Source organism: Poecilia mexicana, unplaced genomic scaffold, assembly GCF_051168715.1.
Source record: "Poecilia mexicana isolate PSO_F unplaced genomic scaffold, ASM5116871v1 scaffold_7, whole genome shotgun sequence".
NCBI classification, from domain to species: domain Eukaryota; kingdom Metazoa; phylum Chordata; class Actinopteri; order Cyprinodontiformes; family Poeciliidae; genus Poecilia; species Poecilia mexicana.
The window spans coordinates 14,320,678-14,344,941 of record NW_028263376.1 but is presented as its reverse complement, the minus strand read 5'-3'; the positions used below and the strand labels follow the sequence as shown (position 1 = coordinate 14,344,941).

Sequence of the window (24,264 nt, the reverse complement as noted above, 5' to 3'; positions counted from 1 at the left end):
TAGAAGATAGACAACATAATTATTGATTATTAACATCATTTTATTCCTCAAAACTTTTTTCTTTAAACTGCAACTACAGTTCATTGTTTTTTCAGAACATTTTATCTCACCTAAATGCTCTGAACGCTACGAAATGTTTTCACCAGAATCATTGCTGTTATCTCTCAACATAGCTGTTAATAAGATCTGACTGATAATTATCTCCCATAATGTCTTTAAATATATGTTAAAGCAAACCGCTTTTTCAATTTGACTTAGATTATGTTTTAAAATAAATAACACAATAATATATTTTCTTCATCACTGAAAGCAAGAGTTAAGTAACTAACTTGTGAAATATTTTTAAATAAATAGGCACAAACACTTCGTTAGTTTCAGAAAGTAAAATATCTGATTTATTTCACCCAGTGGTGATCAACATGGCGCCAAAAAATTAGACACAGCATTCAGATTGAGAGATTTGATTAGTATTTTTACTGTAGTTTCTTAAAGATCCAGCAGGGGGCGAAATTAACAGCTTATAGTAAAGATTTTTTTAATAAAAATTCAAGAAAACCCGGATGATAAACAATGCTATTATAATGTCACATTGATTTTAATGCAACTTAGAGATCAAAAATAGTAATTAATGTATTTTAAAGTACAAAAAAACAATTCCGGTACCACGTGATTACTATTAAAATCCCACTTGACATGATTCAAATAATTATAGAAGAACGCATGGGTGGATTTATGTGCAGATGTGGAGATCTTTGTGGTCAACTTTTTTTTACCTGCGTAAAATGGTTTTTAAAAAAAGTGTGGAGTTGGACAGCAGAGACCTGAAAGGCATGCAGCTACTTCAGTCCCGAAGGGGCAAGACTCTGGCATGGCTCCTTGCAGGCAGCGGAGGATTGGGTTGTATTTTTGGAAGGGTGTGTGTGTTTGTGGATTGGTCGCCTTGTTAGGTTTGCTGAAGTGTGTCCAACCGCGGCGGCTGTCAGGAGGTAGCTGGGTGGCAGGGACAGGGGGGGAAATGCCACCTGAGAAAGCCATGTAAGATCTCTGGCTTTTCAACACTCACATCCACATTTTATTCACAATTCGCTCTAATAAATCCGCAACAACAAAAAAAAGAGTTGTTTCAGGAACGATGCTTGATTCAGAATAACAAGAACTCAAATGGCGATCGCAACAGAAGAAACCCAATAAAGTTAATCTCTCATCTGCATGTCAGGTGAAATCTACGTCAGGAACTTCAGACAGGTAAAAGGAAAGAGAAAACTCACTACCGTCTTTCAGTTTTCAATTTGCGCTTCGGGATGAGTGGAGGTCGCTTCGAGTTTGATGACGGCGGGGCTTACTGCGGAGGCTGGGAGGGGGGCAAAGCCCACGGCCACGGCATTTGCACCGGACCCAAGGGCCAGGGCGAGTACTCAGGCTCCTGGAACTATGGCTTCGAGGTGGTCGGGGTCTACACCTGGCCCAGCGGGAACACCTACGAAGGCTACTGGTCGCAGGGCAAGCGCCACGGACTGGGAGTGGAAACCAAAGGACACTGGATTTACCGAGGGGAATGGACTCACGGCTTCAAAGGGAGGTACGGGGTCCGGGTCAGCGTGGGCAGCGGAGCCAAGTACGAAGGAACCTGGAACAACGGGCTTCAGGATGGATACGGGACGGAAACATACGCAGATGGAGGTGAGAGTCATCAAATAAGACTTAAAAGCTTCCTGAAGTTCCTAAATGTACGGAAGACCTGAAGTGGCATAAATAATTACATCTGTAATTAATATTTATTAGTAAAATATTTTGAATAAGAATAACCGATTGGTTACGATCTGAAACATACACAGATGGCGGTGAGAGTCATGAACTATGTCTTAAAAGTGTCCATCAATCCCTAAATGTATGGAAGGCCAAACATGACATAGGTAAATATGTAAGTAACTCCATAGATAACTTTGAATAAGAACAGGTTTCAGGATTGATAGGAAAGCAGACAGATGGAGTTGAAAGTCATGAAATATGCCTATGTAATAATTTATAGAATTCACAAAAAAATAGATAAATGTGGTAAAGAACCAAAACCCACAGCAGGAATGACATAGCATTCTAGCCTGAAAACAGTTTGGTGTCACCTGGTATGAGCTGGAGTGGTTGGAGAGATTGAAGTCTGGGTTTTCCTACTGGACCTGGTACCCAAGTGACGTAAATATTTATACAGTTATTTCACATTATTTCATTTTCCTGTTCTACAGTCGATCATGGTATTGGAATACATAAATACATATCACTTATATGTATTTTGCTTTGTGTCTATCATGAGGTCTTGTGGTGGAAAACTACTATAAGTTAACATATGCTGATCATGTTATGGTCTAATACTAAATTACATAAGAAAAAGGCTTTACAACCCTATGCTGACTCTTTAAAAATGTTTTAAGAAAAAAGAAGGTGTGCAAAAGTAATATTTAATTTAAGATTGAAAAGTAAGGACAGATGTGTTTAGTATCAAAGTATACTCCAATTTGAAAATTGTTACAGTTTTAAAAACAAAACCCTTTTTCCATATTATTTAAACAGTTTAATAAGTTGACACACAAACCAGAACTGCAATGTTAATCTCGCAGGTTTTGCTGCACACTGCCAATCAGCTGGCTGGACCAAGACTCCTGTAATGTTTTCCTTGTTTACAGAAAATAAATATGTCTGGTCACAGAAAACACATATAGATAAATAATACATTAAAGGAAAGTTTATTTGTACAGAAACTTATGAAGTTATAATTAGATAGCACATATAATTAACTAGATTATAGTAGCTTCTTCTGCTCTTCTACAAAGGCAAAATGACAATTTATAAAAGTTAAAAATACCTACCAGATTTCTTTAGTTTTTATTTTTGCACAAGTTTATCAAATAAACAATTAAAGATTATCAATAACATTATTATAATCACAGTCGTTAGTGTTATATCATTTAACAGCAATAGGACTAAATGTTGCTTTTCTGTAAAAATAAAGGTAATTAAATTAAACATTTTTGTTTTATATTTTGTGTAAATATGATGTTGTAATGGTTTTACTGATGGCATACAGTGAGTAAAACCATATGTAACAACTTAAAATTACAGAAAATTCCTCAGTATAACTGTCTATAACTATAACTGTCTCACGTCAGAGATATTTTACATTAATTTACAATAAATTCATAGGAATTTTAACAGGTCAATGATTAGGTTCACTTTATAAATCATGATCTGAACCATTTCTAAAAGGACTTTTAAACCAGAGTCACTCTTATAGATGCACACATTCAAACATATGCAATAGTTGTCAACTTAGGCATTTATTTATCAGTTTGTATCAATATGTTACAGTTGGAATCAAGCCCATATCCTTCAGAAAACTACTCTCTTTCCACTGCCTCATTTCTGCAGAAAAAAGTCGTTTACCTTGATTCTATAATAAAAGTTGATTGGCAGTGTAGGAAAATGCACCACTCTGTTTGTTACTACAGAGGTTTTGATGTTTCTGCTTTAAATTTTGATTTGTTTCTGAATCTTCACCAAAGATGAATATCAGTCAGGTCAGATCAAATCAGCAGCCAAATTATATTTATCATTTGATTGCACCAAGATTCTTTCTAGAGACATGGAAGGAAGTGAGTGTGTAAGAGCGAGTCCATCGCCAATGATTCTCCTGATGTTTTATGAAGTGAGTGTAACCGGAAGAAAATACCACCCTGCTGCTGTCAGTCAAGCAGAAGTCTGAGCATGTTGGGAGTCAACCTCACAAAATGCTTTCATTCATTACTATAAAGACGTCAAGAGCAAGACGAAATAATTATTCTATTTTTAAAAAATATAGATACAAAGGTAGCTTATGATGGATATGCAAAATAACGCAGTCATGCTGTTGTGCAGGTCAACATGGCGTCATATTTTGCATCATATTGCTTAATTTGAAGCTGGTGAAGGTAAATAAATGGAACATTTGTTATTTATCATTATTAAGTTGACATTTCCCTTCAGAAATCCACATTAACTAATGAATAATGGCATGAAGTTAAATAGTGAATACTTCCCCAAAGGTTTATAATATTTCTAACACCTTCACAACAGTTTTTTTTAACACAGCTGATAGGCATGTGTATGCTTAAAACTAAAAAATATTCTAGTCAAGTAGTAGCTTTGACCTTGTTGGATAAAGTTAGATAAAAACATATGGACAATGAAAGCATTTCCCTGACTCATCAGGTTCCAACCTCGTCCACTGGAAGCTGTGGTGGGGGATGTGACGGCACCAGATCTCAGGGTTTATTAATAGCACAGGCTCAGTGACCTTTTGGCCTTACCGGCACAGAACTAGCTATCTCTAGGATCCACACTCAACAGTTATAACTTGAGTAAAATCTGGTTGCTAACTTGTCATTTGGGTAATTAATGATTAAAAAGATTATTTCTAGATGTTTTGGCATCAGAAATGTTTTTCCTGCTTTAGGACCAGCTACATTTAACAACTCTGTCAGCCATGAGTAAAGCTAACTTTGGTAATTTAGCTTTGACCAGTTGGACAGAGCTAACAACCCTTAGGTAATATGAATTCTAATAATTTTGGTGACAGATATTAATAAAAGTTAACTAAAGTCGATTAAATGTGCTTCTTGTTTTGGTCTAGAAACGTTAAGCAACTCTATCAAAAGAAAACCCAACTTTGCTAACTTAGCTGTCACCAAAATTAGCACCTCAGCTAATGTTAATATTACCTGTCAGTAACTGCCTAAGGTTCCCAGATAGAGCATGCTAACATGCTAACAATACAAATTAATTTGTGGAAAATATTTATCATATTAAACAAATATTTTCCAAATATTCCAGCTTCCTCCTACATGTTAATGAGTCCCTTAGGCAAGTCACTTAACCCCAGGCTTTCTACTGATATGTGTTTTGGTGTATAAATATCTGCACATTTCTAAGTTTGACTGGGTCAATGTGGTTCTAGTGTGAAGTACTTTGAGTTGTCAGTATGACTAGAAAAGCATTATATATGTTCGGTCCATTTATTACACATCTATAAAAAACAATCCAAAAATGTTCAATGCATGCAGAGCATGGTTGGGACTCTATCCGACCTTTCCCCTCCAGTTTGTTTTAAAATAGATCACTGCCATTCACTGTTTCAGCTATCACTGTCGAGTGTCGGTCGTCGGTGTGTGGACTGCTGTAAAGATAATAAAGATTTCATGAGTCTTAAGACTCTGGATCTTTAGACTTCAAGGATCAGGCCAAATATTAAATTGTTTACAGTTGAACCCAAACCCATAACCTTCAGATTATGAGAAAACTACAAGACCCACTGCCTCATTTCTGCAGAAAAGAAGTTGTTTACCTTGATTCTATGGTAAAAGTTACTTGTAAACATTGTTTACAATTAACGGTAGTTAATTTCGTAGTTTACAATGCTAACTGTAAGCATTAAATGCTTATAATTAAAACATTAAATGCTTTAATTAAATGCATTAAAATGCAGGGAAGCACAAGAAGTCCCTGATCATATTCTCTTTCTGTATCAATTTCAGATTCCAAAAATACCCCTAATCCATCATATTGAAAGCTTCTATGATGCAAAGTTCAAATTTTTAAATCTTTTTGTACTTCCATTTGTGTTTCAAATGCTTCAGAAAACCACCCACCCAGTTTTTGGTAATAAGTTCATGTTTTGTGGTGTCTGGAAAATGATCCGTTTCAAAAACCTCTGGGATGTAACGTCACAAATAAGCAGGCACTGCCCCCAGTGTAGATCAGCCTGTTACCTAGCAACCCCAGCAAAGAACAGCCTGTTACCTAGCAACCCAAGCAGAGCTATAGCACATTTGGTCAGCTGGTTTTACTGCTGTACAATGGCTGCTGGAAAAGACATGTGCTTTGTTGTTGACTTACCATTTAGAAACCACATGGTGGAATCTTGTTGGTTGTGCAGGAGGCTCTGCTTTTGCTTTTCAAAGATGTATTGCTGTATAATTCTGTTTCTGTTTTCAGCCATTTTCATGTGCGAGTTAAACCTTCTATTTCAAGATGCCCTAAAACATCTCATTCTGAAAAGAGCTCAAAATAAGCAGAACTGAGCAGAGTAAAATTTCATTATTGTAGAATGATTTTGTCATGAATGTACCTTCCCTAAACATATTCTCTAACCTCTGCACTCCTTTCTCTTGCCACTTAAAGCACAGGAAGGGAGATTTTCCTATAATTATTACCATGTTGTCCTAGACTGAGTAATAGTTTTGCTTATTGGAGCAGATTTAAAGTATCTTACATGCTTTGGTTCATTTTCAGGTACCTACCAGGGTCAGTTCACTGGTGGGATGCGCCATGGCTATGGTGTTCGGCAAAGCGTCCCCTATGGCATGGCAGCAGTTGTGCGATCGCCTCTTCGTACTTCATTAACTTCACTTCGCAGTGAGCACAGCAATGGCACTGTTCTACAGCAGGATGTCCCGGTCATCACCACCACCAATGCTTCAGGAGAAGAGACGCCTGTCGCCACCCCTACCCAGCTGGGACCATCCCGCGGAGGCTTCGCTCTCACCCTTCAGGTGGATCCAGAGGCAGTGAAGCCCAAGAAGAAGGGCCTGTTCCGAAGAGGCTCCCTGCTGGGTAAGCTGAAGAAATCTGAGTCAAGCACGTCCCTGTCCAGCCAGAAGAGCAAGATTAGCTTCCTGAGGACAGAGTCCGCTCTGAGTTCCAACGCCAGTGACACAAACTCCACCATCAGCGGGGATGAGAGCCTGGCCGGAGCGGAGGACTTCCCCCCGGTGGAGGCTGACATCGACGCCACCACCACGGAGGTTTACATGGGCGAGTGGAAGAACGACAAGCGCTCAGGATACGGGATAAGCGAGAGATCAAGCGGCCTGAAGTACGAGGGCGAGTGGCTCAACAACCAGAGACACGGGTATGGCTGCACCACGTTTGCTGAGGGAGGGAAGGAGGAGGGCAAGTACATGAACAACATGCTGGTGAAAGCCATGAAGAAGAGGGTGATCCAGCTCAAGGGAACCAAGATCAAGCAGAAGGTGGAGAGGGCGGTTGAGGGAGCACAGAGGGCGGCGGCCATCGCCAAACAGAAGGCAGAGATTGCTGCTTCTAGGTAAGGATAGACACGTTTCTGCTCCACTTTTTGTCAATGTAGTTTTTTTCTTGTATTATGGGTCAAAAAATGGTTATTTATTTATTCACCTAAATGGTTTGAGAGGCGTTTTGAGGATTTTGAAAATATTTTCAGAAAAACCAGTCACTGACTTCTAACTGGGCTTGTCACTATATAGAATTTTGCAGGACAATAAATTGTCCCAAAAATTGTTATGATACTTAATAAGTTTTAACTTATAAAGAACTCTTAAAGTAGACCTGCTGTACAAAATTAATATTTTTGTACATCCGTTTGGGCTTCAGTTGCTTCTAAAAACACCCAGACAATTTTTAACAAAAATTAATGTTTTTGGTGTCTAGAAAGTGAGTCATTTCAAAAACCTACTGAATGTTAAATAGCCATTGATGTGGGCTTCACTGTTACCTAGCAACCCCAGTCCATCACCTAGCAACTCAATCAGAGCTCCAGCACAGTTGGTCACCTGGTTTTACCATAGTTTTACCATAGCAGCCATTGTCTTTTCCAATGGCTGCTGGAAAAGACAAATGTTTTGTTGTTGACTTGCCAGCCAGAAACCACTTGCTGTATTCTTGTTGGTTGTGCAGGAGGCTACACTTCTGCTTTTCAAAGATGTACAGATGTATAATTACTCATCTGTTTGCACAAATTTTCATGTGTGAGTGTAAATGTTTAGTTGAAGGGCGTGGCCAGCTGCAGCTTATTAGGATTTAAAGTGACAAGACGCCCTAAAATATGCAAATATTTTTTTAATTTCACCTTGTTATATTTATGAGAGGTCGGAGTTTTCTCTGTAGTGGGAAATATGTAAATTACCTTTACAGAACAAAAGTGTTACAAAATAAATCAAAATAAAATAATACAAAATAAAATAATACATAAATGAATCCTGAAATAAGTACATAAATATTGAAATAAAAATAATAAGTAAGTAAATACTTACTTATTAAGTAAGTATTTGTAAATACTTACTTATTAAGTAAGTATTTACTTACTTAAGTAAGTATTTACCAGGCTAACTACTATTAGCCTGGTAAATAATACTATTTATTTGGGGTGCCCAATAAGTTAGGGCACCCCAAATAAAAATGCTTAGTTAGTTTTATTTCATGGGCACATTCATTTATTTGATTGCATATTTATTAAATATTTATCAATAGCCATATTTTTTAAAATAATTTATTTAGATCCATTCCATAAAATTGCCATTACTTAATGTGGAGAAAGTTCAACAGGTTTGGGTATTTTCCTGGAAAACGCTCTGAGTTGAAGTAATGGTGGGTGTTTTTAGAGAATTAGAGGTTGCCAAGACAGTGCATTTGAAAATATATGGATATTTTAGGCGCATTATGCAACATGTCACTTATTTACTATAATTAGCTGTAGGAAAAATGTTGTGGTGATTTCTCTCTTTTTAAAACAACTCATTGGAGTTGTTTGGTTAAACAACAAACCAAACCCAGATTCAAAATGTACTCTGGCATTTTGGTGACTTTTTAAGCTCTTGTGGTTGAAGAAATGCCAGAGTGTTTTCTCTTGATCAGTTTACAGTTCACATAGGTCAGATCAGGGCATCGACTCCTTGTCGAGCGCGCATCAGCACTGCGCCTCTAATTAAAAATTGATAAGTACATAAATACATAAGGTAGTAAACTTTTCATTATTTACATCCAGGTGTTGCTTTTGGTTTCATTATTTTATACCTGATGTTGTTTTAATGGAACAGAATAAACTTTAAATATCGACTGCAATGGTCGTTACATTTAGTTGCACCTCTTCCCAAATATGAATCCCAGGTCACAAATCAGGGTGATGTTTTGTTCAACATGCAGTTTGTCTTTGACCGTACAAGGTGCTGGTATTTCTGTCCACGGTCATCTTCAGAACCCAAAGTAAGCTCAGTGTTTACAGCAGGCGGACACTTCGCTGATGCTCTGCAGACTTTCTGCAGACACAAATCTAAATATCGCACTGCACAGATAACCACTAAACATGAGTTATTGTTTTTGTCTGTGCATTAGGTGCACCTACAGCATGCACATGAGGATTTATGCAGACCTAAGTTCGGAATATCTCGGTGGGCTTCGGAAACAACCAGCAATATTCAAACTGCTGGAAAACAATGAACAGATTTAATCAAATGCATGCATTACTAATAGATTCACTGATTTGGCTATCTACTTTTGGTCATATCTTAAAGGAACTGAATAATCTCCAGGTTGCACTAGTTAGGAATAAAAAAGGTTTGTTCCTTTTCATTCAATACTTGTAGATATTAACCTCCTAACCTTAAAGGAAGATTATTTCATGGAAAACACAAAATGTAACCAAGTATTTTTGTCTAGTTTATTGTGCAAATATCTCGGTACACTTTAATTAAGACAAAACTAACTTACAAGTAACTTTTCAGCAACATATAGAAATTTACTTTAGAAAAACTATCTTTCTTTAAGTACAAAACATGCTGTAGTATTTTTTATACTTTTAATTCAGCTTAAAGTTGGGTTTTTTATGTACTTTTAATCTGAAAATGGAAAGCTCATTCTGTATTTGGAACATTCAGTGTTGCTATGGTTACGGTTGCCAGGGGGATGATGGGTGGGTAAGAAAATGACAGTTTTCACGCCAAGATTAAATGGCCTCCATATATTCAATGCTTTAAGACGTGACAACAACATAACACTGATTTAGTGAATAGTTTGAATATTAAATAAAACCCGATTTTGACTCGACTTTAGAAGTTAACATTGACCAGGCTAATTACTATTAGCAATACAAGCATCAGGTTCATTAAAAGACTATGTGAAAATTTTAAAGAGATAAGAAATAATCAATAAAGAAAGAGTTGCTGAGGAGAGTTTTAGATGTAAAGCAGCCATATTGGATTTTGGTGAGAAAGCTCCCAGTTTCCTATTTCGAATTCCAACTTTAGGGACACTCTGTTATTGCTTCAATGTGAAACTGAGGAATTTTAACTAATAAGTAAAAATTTAATACATAATTAAATTGTAACCTTGATAGGATTTTTTGTTTATTTGAATTTCTTGCATTTACTTTTAGAACAACACAACAAACTTTAACTTAAAACTAACTCTTTACTGTGGCGGTGTAAACGTTTTGGGAAGCAGCGGTATATCAGAGTACTTCTGTTACCACAGTTACTAAGTGGTGAGCAGCACTGAGCATTAAGCTTTATTATATAAGCAGTGGAGAGATGACACATCTGTTCCTGGCAGCGGTTTTCTCATGCTATGATCCTTTGGCAGAGAAGTGGAGGGTTTAAAAATACAAGCAGCAGCGTGGCTCATGGGATGCCACACCGGGCCTCTTCAGATCCAGTTGGTTAAAGTGTTTGCTGGTATTCAGACACTCTTTGGACATTGTTCTCTCTCTTTTTTTTTTGTTGCGTGGGGCTGGCAGCTGGGCCTGTGTGGCAGGACAGGGTGTAAATGACGCACACCGAGGCCGCGCGGTCACAGACGGGCCTCTGACTAAATATGGACAGGCACACTCTTGCTGTATCACAATCACAAGGGAATGCAACAGCTGATTATCTCCCTTCCCCCGCTGCTGTCTGACCCCATCTTCCCTGCCTGCACACAGACACACACGTTTGTTTTTTCTTTGTAGAAGCGCAGAGACTCTTCTTTTTGTTCTCTCGGAGTTCCTCTCTATTGATTGGGACCTGCTGTCGACGGTCTGATCTGTGTGTCCGCCTCTGGGAGCCTCGGCTGCTCTGCTAGGCGGCGACAGTTAAAGACCCGGCTCGCCTTGCGTCAGCAGTGGTGTCAAATGGTTCTGCAGATAAAAATATGGCACAGCTCATAAGCAAGTGCTTCAGTATAAAGGGGGTGGCGTATAGATGTACCGCACCTTGCTTTAGTAGTCGGGCTTGGATTACACGCTGTTCTGCTGATACAAGCTGTTTGCGCAGTCGTCTTTTGTAAATAATGTTCAACATGGAAATTATAGCTATTGTTGAAGAGGAAAAAGTAACTAGACAGTATTAAATAAAGATGAAAGCTAATTTTAGTAAATGGATTTAACTTCACACACATTGCAAAAACACCAAATCTTACCAAGTATTTTGGTCTAGTTTCAATTGCAAATAACTTGAAATAATACAAAAGTAACTTAGAAGTAACTTTTTCGTCAATATTAGGGATTATTGACTTAAAACAAACTTATATATGTTGCTGAAAAGTTACTTATGAGTTAGTTTTGTCTCATTTCAAGTGTACTAAGATAGAAACTTGGTAAGACTATATGTTTTTGCAGTGCAGCTGAACGGTAGCATCCAGAAAGCTCTTGCAGCACATTCCAGATTGAGAAAATATCTGTCGCCACCAGCTGGTTTTAGGACAGGATGGCTGCTGCTGAAAGGAAGAACAGAAAAAAAGACAAAGCAAAAATAACTTTTGTTCTTTCCTGACAGAAAATCTTTATTTTCACACACTGTACACTGCAAAAAATCAAAGATTTACCAAGCATTTAGGTCTAGTTTCATTGCAAATATCTTGCAATAAGACAAAACTAACTTATAAGTAACGTTTCCATCAATATTAGGGACTATTGACTCAAAACCAGCTTCTATATCTTACTGCAAAGTTACTTGTAAGTAAGTGTCTCATTTCAAGTGTACTAAGATATTTGCATTAGACTCTAGACCAAAATACTTGGTTAGAATTTGTGTTTTTGCAGTGCAGCTGAACGGTAGCATCCAGAAAAATCTAACAGCACATGCCAGAGATTGAGAAAACATCTGACGCCATCAGCTGGTTTTAGGACAGGATAACTGCTGTGGAAAGTAAAAAGAGAAAAAAAGACAAAGCAAAGTTAACTTTTGTTGTTTCCTGACCGAAAATCTTAGTTATTTTCACTAATGTTTGGTGCAAAAACACCAAACAATACTAAGTGTTTTTGGTCTAATTTCTACTGCAAATATATTAGCACACTTGAAATAAAACTAAACTAACTTATAAGTCAGTTTTCAGCAAGTTGTAGGAGCTTATTTAAATTAATAATTCCTTAATACAGACTTGCAGATTATTTCACTTGCAAGGCATTTTTTGTGAAAAGTGAAAACACCTGGCAAAGGAACTAACATTTTTGATCAATATTCAAGAATTGTTGACCTAAAACAAGGTCTTGTATTTTGCTAAAAAAGTTACTCATATGTTTGTTCTTTTGCAATAAGACAAAATTGAAACATTAGAGCTAGAAACGAGACAAAAATACTTGCTAAGATTCGTTTTTTTGCTGTGTGCATTATGCTTCTGAGATCTCTTACCATCTCAGCATCAAAAAGCATGATATCTGCTAGATCACATCGTCAAATGTTGAAAAGAAAGCCTTCAAAGTGTCAATGTGCCTTCAGGCAAGTCACTTCAAATATAAAGTACTGTATGATTACTGTAAATAAGATCCACAGGGGCGAATTCACAAAACTATTTGCGCACGCTAAATGTGTGCGAACCAGAGTTTGTACATCTGTCAAATACTAAGCCCTCAAGCAACTGAAGATTTTAAATAGTTCAGCTGACCAAGTAACGCCCCTCTGTGCCAACTCTGTTTGCTCATATTTAAATAAGACTTTATGGAGCGTTTAAATGGTGAATGGATTGAATTTATCTCATGATTTTCTCCTCATATTGACCTCTAAAATTCAGTCAGCTGCTCTCACAAACATGCTCACGTTTTTGGAAACTTGGAGTTAAGTTCCCTCCCATCAGGAACATTGATGTGTGTTCATGTATTTTTGCATGTACAAAAGAAGCACATGTGCATTCAAAGAACTTACTAACATGTAGTACACTGCATTACTCCAGAAATGCCCCCTTACTTTTTAAAGACATTCTATAAAACTTCATGTCATGATGTGATTTTTATAGTAATTTACATGTCAGCCATTTGTTACCATCAGGAAACCCAAAACAGGGCTGTTGCTTTGTGACCACAAAGAATCAAACTAAAAGGCTGATGTTGAGATGAAAACTTTTTTATTAACCAACTGCTGCTAGAAACGTATTCAGTCAGATTTAATCCATTGCGTTTTTCTTCATAATTTAAATGTATGAGTCTGTTTTAATTACTTTAATAAAACTGTCAGCGCGCTGAATTAAGAGTCACATTAACACTTGATCCAGTTGATCTATAATTCCAGTTGGCATTCTTCGCAGACACTTCAGTATATTCTTATTAAAGTGTTTTCATAAACGGTTCATGAAAGCAATAATTGTGAATATATTTGGCAGAGCAGCTGCACAATCTGGAAAATAAATTTTAAAAAATCTATTCGGCCATGAAATTAACTGATATCAAAGTTTATATAAACTCTAAGCTGGGAAAAGTTCACAGCGATGGTTTTGTGGTGGAACCGGTTCATTTTATAGTTAGACAATATTTTGTCTGTTCTGGTCCACTGGACTCAGGTAATCTCCAATTCAATCATTGTGACACTCCTAGCACCTGGAGGGTGGACCTCTGTTGAATTAGGTCAGTCAAGTTAAAGGGATGGAGTAATTATTTCTATTGTATTTGTCATTATTTTGTGGAAATCAGTTTTACTATTTTTTTGTAATTATTTTGTCAAAAAAGCCCCTTTTTTAAAATCACAATTGAGTTGAAAAAGCAATAGGAAGGGTGAAACATTCTGTTATATAGGCACTGCACAATCAACCTAACTGTATATGTAAGTTATCTGCAATGTTTGGTAACTAATGTCTTTTTGTTGCCATCAACAGGGTTTTGCTGTAATTCAGGCTCTTTATTTGATCACTGATTGATTTTGACAGAAAATGTAGTGTTCATTTATATTGGTTGGTTTTATGGAAGCATTGTCACCTTCCAGCAAGACAGTCCTGAGTTTGAATCCCAGCCTGGAGTCTTTCTGCATGGAGTCTGCATGTTCTCCAAATGCATTCATTGGTTCTCTCTGCTTAGTTTCTCTCTCTAAATTGTGAGTGTGTGTGTTCACTTGGTTGTTTGTCCTGTGTGTCTGGCGATTGGTCCAGAGTGTATCCTGCCTCTCACCTAATGACTGCTGGATACAGACGTAGGTTTAGTTGACTGGATTAGTGGTTTCCTGGCACTGTTGCAGCTTTAAACCTGCAACAACAAGGTCATGGTTACTGTGAAAGATTAATGTTAGTCTGATTTATTAATTTCAAAGCTATTTAGCTGAAAAACAATGTTTGAAGGAGTGAAGGTGAGGGTTTATGTACACTGTACCGCCGATAAATAATGATGGTGTTAGCATTATGGTGGACTGTTTAGCTTCCAGTGGTGCTGGTGAATCCCACAAAATTGAATGAAGAAGATAGAAAATCCTCCAATTCTTCAATTTCACCTCAAAAAAGCACCCAGATGGTTGACACTTGAACCAGTGGACTTTTCTGACCTTGACCCAAAACATGCATCGAAATTGGTTTCGAAATGGTTACAGCAGGTTAGCAAACTTATGGAATTAAACAACCTCAACTCTGCTGAAAATTACTGGACCATATTCAAAACAAGAAAACAACCTCTACCAATTCTCCAGAGAAAAATGTTTTAATCATACTAGAATCCTGATTACTCGGCCTAAAAGTAAGCTGTTGATTAAGATCTTGTCAGGCAAAAACAAGTAATTTATGGCCATTTATAGGTTTTGCTTTAACTAAAATCAAAATATGTTATATTACATTATAAAAATATCCTGGTTAAGAACAGCAGGAAAAGCTGTTGGCATCTAAAGTGACTGACAATACACAAAACCTAAAACATGTTCAGATTTAATTTGCACTTGCCGGTGTAAATGTGTTTAAACAATGAGTTTTCAGACAGGTGGAGATCACCTAAGTCAATCAGGGGACTTTCTAATTATTCCACCGGGAAGCACCTTCTCCACTCGGTCTAAAACTGGACCAGGGAGCTAAATTCAGACCGGTGTTAAGTTACAGTATGCCAAGTGTCTTCAGACTAATCACATTCAGTCATTCTCCCAGTTACTATGAGACAAACAGCAGCAGCAGCTGCATTGATTATCAGAGACGTCTGTCAGTTGGTAAAGACAGAAATATCTCCCCAGATTGTTGATGGAAAACTTTGAACCTTTATGCACACAAACTGCAGCTGCATGAAAGTTTTCCTCTTTATTTCTAAGACATTTACAAGTGTCGGGCCATTCAGAAATTTTAGTTCAAGATCGAATATCCTGCGTTATTGTTTGTTTTTGGATGATTCAGTTTAACACAATGTACAGTTGTAGTCAAAATTGTTAGCCTCCCCCTATGAAATGTTATTTTTTTATTTTATTTTATTTTTTTAATTTGCTAAGTGCTGTTTAACAGATCAATTATTTTTTTAAATACACTTTTTCAAACATGTATTTTGTGTGCTTAGATTAATTTGTTTTGCTCAAGCCAAATTATTTCACAAAAAAAAAAAAAAAAAAAAAAAACTACCAGGGTCAAAATTTGCTTGATAACAGCATGCAGCTTTGACAGAAATGCCAGCACCTTGTCAGTTTTCGACTGTCTGACTCTGAGGATTTGAGTATCAGTGCATCTTCCGTCTTCATCTTAAAGATCACTGATAGTACTGATGATGAGTCAGAGCTTTCCAGCAATGATTCTCTCTTTACGGGTTCCAACTCCAACTCCTCATCTGTCTCCAACGTTCTGTGGAACAACGCATCATGAATCTTGGAGTGTCTAAATTATGACTCCAATGGCCCAAGTGCCAATGCCTCAAGGATCCAAGCAACAATAGTCAATGACTCTGAGTGTCATGCATCGATCTTAAGCATCCAAATGTCCCTGCCTCATCAGTCTCTAAGGCTGTGGGCATCGACACCTCATCCGTCTCTGTGGGTCAGAACAATGAGTGTCTGAGCAGTGGCACCTTACTTATATCCAAAGGTCCAAGCGACGATGCCTCACATCAATTTTTGAATTTTACAACAAAGAGTCATTAAGTTTAAGGGATGAGTGTCAATTCCAACCCTCGAGTTCAAGTTTAACATGCAGCTTTTGCATGTGTCCAAATTACAATACATCTAAACCAAATTACAGAATTACTTCCTCATTTAGGTTCATTTAGGTTCTACAGTCTTGCTAACATCCTTATTATTTAATTCAGATGGGTTGACGAATGCCAGGTCAACCTCTGCTGGGCCTTACTGTATGTTTCAGATCTTTCTGGTTTTCTAACTTGTAACCAGACACTGGTTAAGGGTGTGCTGTCATTTCAAGATCTGAAGTTTCAGCGTCTGAAGCAAATTGAATGCAACATGTTTGTTGATAGTTTTAACTAAACACAACATAGTTCTCTGTATTTTCTGTATTCACCATTACAACATATTCCCTAACAGAAGTTGTGCTGTGCTATTTGTGTGACTGATTGACTGAGACACACACCATCAGAAGTGAATAAACACTTTATTTTTGTAACTTTCATTAAGCTCTTTATAAACAGCGGGCATGTCAGATTTTGATGTCACGGCTGGAGAAGGATCAATTGGAAAGCCCCTCGTTTACAGGACATTTACTGTAAGCAAAACAGGGAACCAGAGGGGGATTTCCAATTGATTATCCAAGTTGCTTTGATGAACAATTTGCTGTTTTGCACAAACTCGAGGGTTTTGATGGCCTCCAATAACCAATGGTCTTTCTGAGCCTAAAACTAATAACAAGACATCATTGGTTTTTAATGCTTTAGTTGTTCCATTTTTAGTGATTTTCGTTTATCTAAAACATCATATTGACGTTACCAAATGTTTGTAAAAACATAAAGTTACTGAGTTCTCATTTAATCCCAGAACTATGGACAATGTTAATGTCTCTTTTGAAGCAGACTGTCATTGCAAGTTTTAAACATAGTTTTACATTTTCTTCATTGCTGCTTAATTTAAATGTCTGTATTTGGGTGTAGTTAATCAAAATTGCTTTTTTCTTATTGTCGAGAGTTAGCTAAACATTTTCTACAATAATCTGGACTTTATCTTTTATACTCCACTGCCTTTTCTCTGAGGGTAAACTGATCTAGGTCGACTGGCTGTAGCCATACGGATCCTTACATATGGATATTATTAACTTCTTGGTTCATGACCTCAAGCGACAGTGTACATTGATGTTCATTATAACAAATAGTACTGTTACACATGACAATTTGCCAACATTGCATTCTGTTGACGCAGTCTAAAAAAGGAAGGTGTGATGGACTGTTGTTGTCAGTGATTCACGACTTGTGTTGCGTCTCTTGACTGCAGGACATCCCATGCAAAGGGCAAGTCAGACGGCGCTGAACAGGCCGCCCAGGCCTCCAATAGTGAGTCCAGCATTGCCAGACTGGTTGCCAAAGAGCTGTCGCCGTCTTTCTATCAGCCAGGTCAGTGGACAGCAACTCCTCAGTAACAGGGTGTAAGATTAAGATTTCATGCTTTGTCTTAATACGAGCATCAAACTGTGGTTTGCAAAAAGGCATTTTGTCATGTAACAACTAAAGAATTCAAAGTTATTTTATGCGGTACAAGCATGAAAAATGTGCCGAGCATTAATTTTGCCCAGCCCCCTTTACTCTGATGTCTCTAAATAAAGTTTAGTGTAACTTATTTGTAATCAGAATCACCTGTAATGGCCAAATATTTGCACACAAACAATGTACAGATTGTTTTTAATGTACAGATTTTATTTGTACAGATATTTGTGAAGGACAAGGAGAAGAAAAAATGATTTTCTGAAATTTCACATCTGACCTCAAATGTGTGCATTTAGGTTAATATTTTGAACCATTTTTTGCAGCAGATACAGCTGGACGTATTTTGGGTTTCTACTAATGCTGCACACATACAAACTGATAAGTTTTTTTTTTGCTTCCTAATTAAGTGATTTCTGAATGCAGTGGGTTCCACTTAACTTTATTAGGTTTATCATAGTAAAGTAAAATATCACAGTAAATGTTTAATCCATTCATGTCTAACAAAAAATGCCAATTAATAGATGAATACTAAGCTGTTTAGCTTTTAAATTATGACCATAGCATAACATTAGAGCAACAATTCAATGTTTTGTTCTGGACTAATATTGTGCAGCTTTAATTGTGACAATAGTACAACATTAGTTCTGCACAATGTATTGAATTGCAACTGTCATTCTAAAATCAGTGAGCAATACTGCAGTCACTAAACATTGCTGGTATTCAATATTTGACAAGATATTATGTTGCAGGTGTCAGACACGCAAACTGCATCTCACTATTATTTTTACCGTCCTTATTGCTCATAACTGATGTATATATCTGGTGGTTGAGATCGTAAAGCTAACTGAAGGTGGTGGAAACATTTTGTTATGATAAATGAAGGAAAAATGGGTGCAAACGTAATTTTTAGCAATAAAATGGTTAGTAAATACTTTCTTAGCCCTATACAAAATCAACATTTTGGTAACCGAAGATGGTGCTGTGTTGAGAGATGCATATATATTACTCTGTCTATGATTTGCAAAAATTTGCTTCATACTTTGCCCCCTGATCGCAGAGCGTATGCTGTTGAATCTCTGCTGAGGCTCAAGGCGAGCAGAACTGAATGTCTAAAAAAAGGATCGTCTTATTCAGTCCTAGGGATTGTATCAGTTTCAGCACAGGCTTTTCGACACACACATTGACACAAAAGTAAAGAGCCACTTTGGAGGCCCCTGCTTTTCTCTTTCAGCAGTAAGCTTAATAAGACACAAATAGACAAAGAGAAAAAGGTATCCAGTCTTCTGATGTTACTTCCAAGTTCTGAAAATAGAAGGATGCATATTTTAATGCAAACAAACTACTACAAAGGTCAGGGGAAACCTTTTTGGCTTTAAGACTTGTTCTTTTCAGTGATTTTGAACTCAAATGTGTAAATAAAGAAAGTTGATGTCAGTAAAGTATGCAACATTGCTTTAATAACATTTTGTTAACAGTCTAAATTATTTTCAGGAACTTACATTGTTGCCCATAAAGTTTAAACAATTTTGATTTTAGACCAGTTTTACTGATTTGTTTGGAGAAGATTTAGGGCTACACATTTTACAACCTGACAGGACAAGTTAGTAGTATTTTAAGAAAGCAACGCCTCTAAGAAAACTAACAGTTGATATGTCTGATTATTTGTCAGTAGTGTTACACTGCCTGGATGTTTGGAACTGTATATGGTTCAACCACCCAGGATAACCAAAAAACAAACATCAGAACAACTGACAAGTCACACAGGAAAGCTCAGAGGAGAATGCTTTTTAGAGTTTAGGTTTGTCACATCAATTAATGCCTAAATTAATACCTACAATACTTTAAAATGGTAGCATACAAAGTCAATTTTACACATTATAGTACTCAAACCTAGATACCCTCAACAAACCCTCCAGCCCTAACCTGCAGAGCTCCTGGATTCAAATCCCGGACGAGCCCCCAATTGTTATGACATGGCTCTAAGGTCACAACAAAAAGGGAGGAACACCCTATGTTGGAGTTCTAAAATATGAATTTATTCAACAAAACCAAAAGTTAATGTCCGTATTATTTATATGGAGTGTGAAAATTAGTAAACTTAGGGGTGTATGGCGTGCATGAGTATAGGATGGATGGGAAAGTGTTGTAATGTGCAAGCAAAACAATCTACAATGCAAAAGGTGGTTGCATACCTGCAATAGATATCAGCTGGTGTTGCCCTTCATTTTAAGAATATGATCAAATTTTTTTTGTGGATAAATTGAACTGAAACTTTTGACTGTTTTTAACTTTTAGGCCCTGAGTATCTGAAGAAGAGGGTTTTGCTGGAGGCTGTGGAAGACCAGGAGAACCCTGACACTGAAATGCATGAGCCCCTGCTAGCAGAAGAGGAGCCTCTGCTGGCTGATGAAGAGCCCCCGCCCACACCACCAGAGAGCCCGATTCTGAATGAACTGGCCAGCCTCATGCCTGGCTCGTCCCCGGCCCAAACCCCCTCCCCAAGTCCGGCCATAATCAACAAGGAAGATCCCAAACTCCTTGGTCCAAGAGGCTGGAATGAAGACAAATCCGCTAAAGGAGGTTCCACTAAGGGTGGACTTAAACCCAGCAGTGCACCAGGTAGTCGTGCCACCACTCCTTCAGTGTCAGCTGCTGCACCTGCCTCGGCTGCACCTGAGGAGGGAGCGGCTTCCAGCAGTCGTCAACCGTCACGCTCCCCGAGTCGTCTGAGTAACAAGATCGAGCAGGGCTCCGACTTGGAAATCAAACCACTTCAGAAATTTGACTCTGAGGTAAAACCTGCAGATGTCCCTCTAGCCACTAACGCTCCAGAAATGAATAGCCTCATCTCTCCAGATGAAGAAGAAGAAGCTCCTCTTCCAGCTGCCAGCGTGCCTCCCAAAGCTGTGACCCCTGAACCCAAAGCCCCTGAGGTAAAAACCGAAAGAGCTCCGTCTGTCCAGGAGCGGCCACCGTCCACCTCTGAGAAGAAAAGGCCATCCAGGGAGGGAAGCAGACCAGGCAGCAGAGCAGAGACAAGACCATTACCAAAACGGCAACCGAGTCCGGCTCCGCCCCCAAAGCGACAACCGAGTCCTGCTCCATCTCCAAAACGACAACTGAGTCCATCTCTGTCTCCAAAACGACAACCGAGTCCGTCTCTGTCTCCAAAACGACAACCGAGTCCGTCTCTGTCTCCAAAACGACAACCGAGTCCTGCTCCACCTCCAAAAACTGCTGCTAACCATGAACCTAAAACAGTTTCAAAGCCAGCGGAACCCAAAGCCATAATTGCCAAGCCAGCCGTAAGGAGCCTGTTGTCGAGAAAAATGGCAGAGTCTTCAGATCTGGAGGTGAGATGGTGGAGATACACGACTTAAAAGGTCCTTTTAAGGCACATTTGTAATGTTTTGTACTTCCATTTGGGTCTCCACTGCTTCTAAAAACAGCTCAAGCGATTTAAAAAAAACATCCAGCTGTTTTTTGGCAGTAAGTTAAAGTTTTGAAACTGATCATTTTGAAAAATGATCAGTTTCAAGAACTTTCCGAATGTAATGTCACAAATCAGCAGGCATTGCACCATTACCTAGCAACCCAAACAAAGTCCAGCCTGTTACCTAGCAAACCAAACTGAGTTCCAGTACATTTGGTCAGCTGGTTTTACTGCTGTATGCACTGCACAATGGCTGCTGGACAAGAAAAGTGTTTTGCTGTTGACTTAACATCCAGAAACCATTTGCTGCATTCTTGTTGGTTGTGCAGAAGGCTCCACTTTTGCTTTTCAAAGATGTATGGTTGTATAATTGCACATCTGTTTGCAGTCATTTTCCTGTGCAAATGTAAACATTGAGTTTGGAGGGTGGTTGGGGTAATTTAAACACATTTCGATTTCATCATATATCTGTGTGCAACTTTTTCATGTCTTGTTTTGTGTTATTAACTTTATTAACTTAACTTAATATGCAAAAAAAAAAAATTGATGAACAAAGTGCACAGTTAGGCCTGATGATGCAGCCATTTTCATAAGGGGGAAGAATCGTTTTGAGCAAATGTATTTTTTCTGCAATCTGTAAGCACCTAGAAACTGCCTCCTATTCCACACCGGATTAATTGTAGGGATTCTTTATTTTAGAATATATCTCTGAGTCATTTGACTCTGTTCAAAGCTTTATAAGATCTCAAAAAACCAAACCAGCAAGTATAAATGCAGAATTTTATGGATAACTCTTGACGTTAATTATTAAGGGATTTGTTTACCAACTGTTTCTACCATACTCTGGTAATTCCTAATCAGCCTGTCAGTAATTAGACATGATGTGAAAACTGTGGAGTAAATATGGAGTTGTTGTTCCCTTATAGTTTCTATTCAGTGAATTCACTGTGATCATTGCTCTTCTTCCATTCCAGGGCCCAAACACCATCATGGTGTGCATGGTGATCCTGCTAAACATCGGCCTGGCCATACTCTTCGTTCACATTTTGTCATGAGACTTTTTCCACCACATCAGGTAATAAATATAACCTGGTTTCCATGGAGACATTTGGGTAAAAAATAGGATTTTGCTAATCACTGTACAAATATATTATGAAGGTCAGATTAAACTGTGAGTCTTAAAGGGAGGGATTGTGTTTTTATTGACAAAATTATATTGTGCTGCTAAAGATGAGTTTGGAACACATTTAATAACACAATTTAATATTTACAATTTGTGCTCTTTTTTATTTATTTGTATGTTTTTATTGTAATTTCCTTGGAATACTGCCCACTATTTTCAGAATTATAATTGTCAGCCATTGTTTACATTCAGACTGACCACATCTGGCTTCTTCTGGCGCAGAATTACGACGCATGTGTCGGGTTCAGGATGGAAAAGTTGGATAATACATGACCGTTCAGACTGTAGACACTTTGAAAACTTCAGGGGGTCTTGACAATTCAATCCATCTTGCACCATATTGTATGAAAGAACTCCTGTTGGACAATTACGTAAACAAGCTTATTCACGTGTGATTTGAATTTAATTTCTAATTTAATGGAAAGATTTGCACCAGTTGTATTGGGAACAGCTTTTGATCTGCTTAGTGACTAGCGGACAGTTCCTCCCTTGAGTTTATTTACGTTCTTCTGCTGCAGGTGGCAGGTGGTGTTGGACTGTGATGTCGTTGCTCCTCCACCTCATGGACCAGAGATCAGAGACACCACTGACGGCTGGCAGGAGCCTCCTGGAGTCTTCTTCGTTGGTTCTGTGAAGCTCTTCTTCTGCAGAGCTTTGGGGGAAACTGAAGGACAATGAAGAGCTGAAACGTCTGAATATGACTGTTCTGTTAAAGTTGGTGGTTAGATGGTAGAGCAAGTCTCGGAGCTGGGTGGGCCTCCAGAATTCAACTTTGTCACAGTGTGTCACAAGGTTTGCCGTCATTTTGCAATATGGGTTGTCCTTCTGCTAATCTGCCTTACACCGAGTGGTCCTCACGACACTGAATCAGTAGATCACACGCTGCCTCGACATGTGTTTGTGTTTTGTAACTGCAGATGAAGTAATGTTGAAAACTCATCCAGACTGAACTTTCACTCCAGTTTGCCTTGAATTTGCTCGGACACAGCAGCGTCCTTGTGAAGAAAAACTGCGTTTTTCGACGCCTGCAGCGGGTTAAGCGCTGTTTGTTTGTCAGTCATCTAACACATATGTTCTCTTTTTACAGGGATTTACTGTATGTGTGAGTTTTTATTCTGCTGCTTTTTTGTGTAGAAAGAAGATCAAAAGAGATTAAGAAAGGAAAAATAGAAGAAATAAGGATATTTGAGAGTCCCTGCTGAGGTTTTTGTCCTGTTTGTTCCTGTGGAGCCATGCACTGCTAATTAGCTAAGGGGGATAATATCTTCATTCAGATTTATCCAAAGCAATCACTGTATATTTTAAGAAAGGTGCTGAATCTGTAGATTGTTATTCCTGCAGCAGGAGGAGTGTTAAAGGGATCGATATGTCTCTTGAGATCCTCACTCTGTGTTGCATTCAGCTTCAGAGCCAAATATTTGTATGCAGGAGGTGATTTTCTGTACTTTTGTAAGTTTTTAGGGAATGCGCCTTTTCATCTTACACAGAATTCTGCTGTTACCTTTTATTTATAGCTAAAACAATTAAGCGACCCCAAATCCTAAATTAATTTACCTCACTGTAGTTAGATTAAAAAACCAGAATGATTCTTAACTCCATGTCTTACAGTGAAAAGACTTATTTTCTCTTTCTTTGTGTGGGGGGTCGGGGCCTTACAAAGAAGAAGCATCTGAAGCTGATCTGCCTTTAAGTTTGATGGTGTTGTTGATGAAGGAAAAGCCTAAAAGTATTTGCATTAAAATAAAGAAAACAAATCTCCCATGATTCTTCCTCTGGTGGTTTTTGTAAGTGAGTTTGCAGGAAAATGTAATGCTATTTGAAGAACTGAGTGTGTCACCAGAGCCCATTTTTTCCAGGACAATGTTAAGCTTTGTTTTTGCTTCAGTAAAGCAGGAAGGTCTGTTTTTACCATGTTACTCAGACATGATGAATCCAGTCTGGTAAAAACAGTTTGAAGTATTTTTAAACAGCAACTGGCTGCCACCATGCGACACCCTCTGTTCATCCCTGGGGCCACTTTGAATATCACCTTATTTT

The 24,264-nt window shown here is 38.0% G+C and overlaps 1 protein-coding gene across 1 annotated transcript; it reads left to right on the top strand.

Moving 5' to 3' along the window:
* Positions 1 to 939: 939 nt before the first annotated feature.
* jph2 (junctophilin 2) lies at positions 940 to 23,991 on the top strand. The gene is made up of 6 exons (XM_015011179.2): positions 940 to 1,680; positions 6,319 to 7,132; positions 17,403 to 17,521; positions 19,907 to 20,964; positions 22,019 to 22,119; positions 22,746 to 23,991. The coding sequence occupies exons 1-5, from the start codon at positions 1,302 to 1,304 to the stop codon at positions 22,097 to 22,099; spliced, it is 2,451 nt and encodes an 816-aa protein (XP_014866665.2). The 5' UTR covers positions 940 to 1,301; the 3' UTR covers positions 22,100 to 22,119; positions 22,746 to 23,991.
* The last annotated feature ends 273 nt before the right edge of the window (positions 23,992 to 24,264 follow it).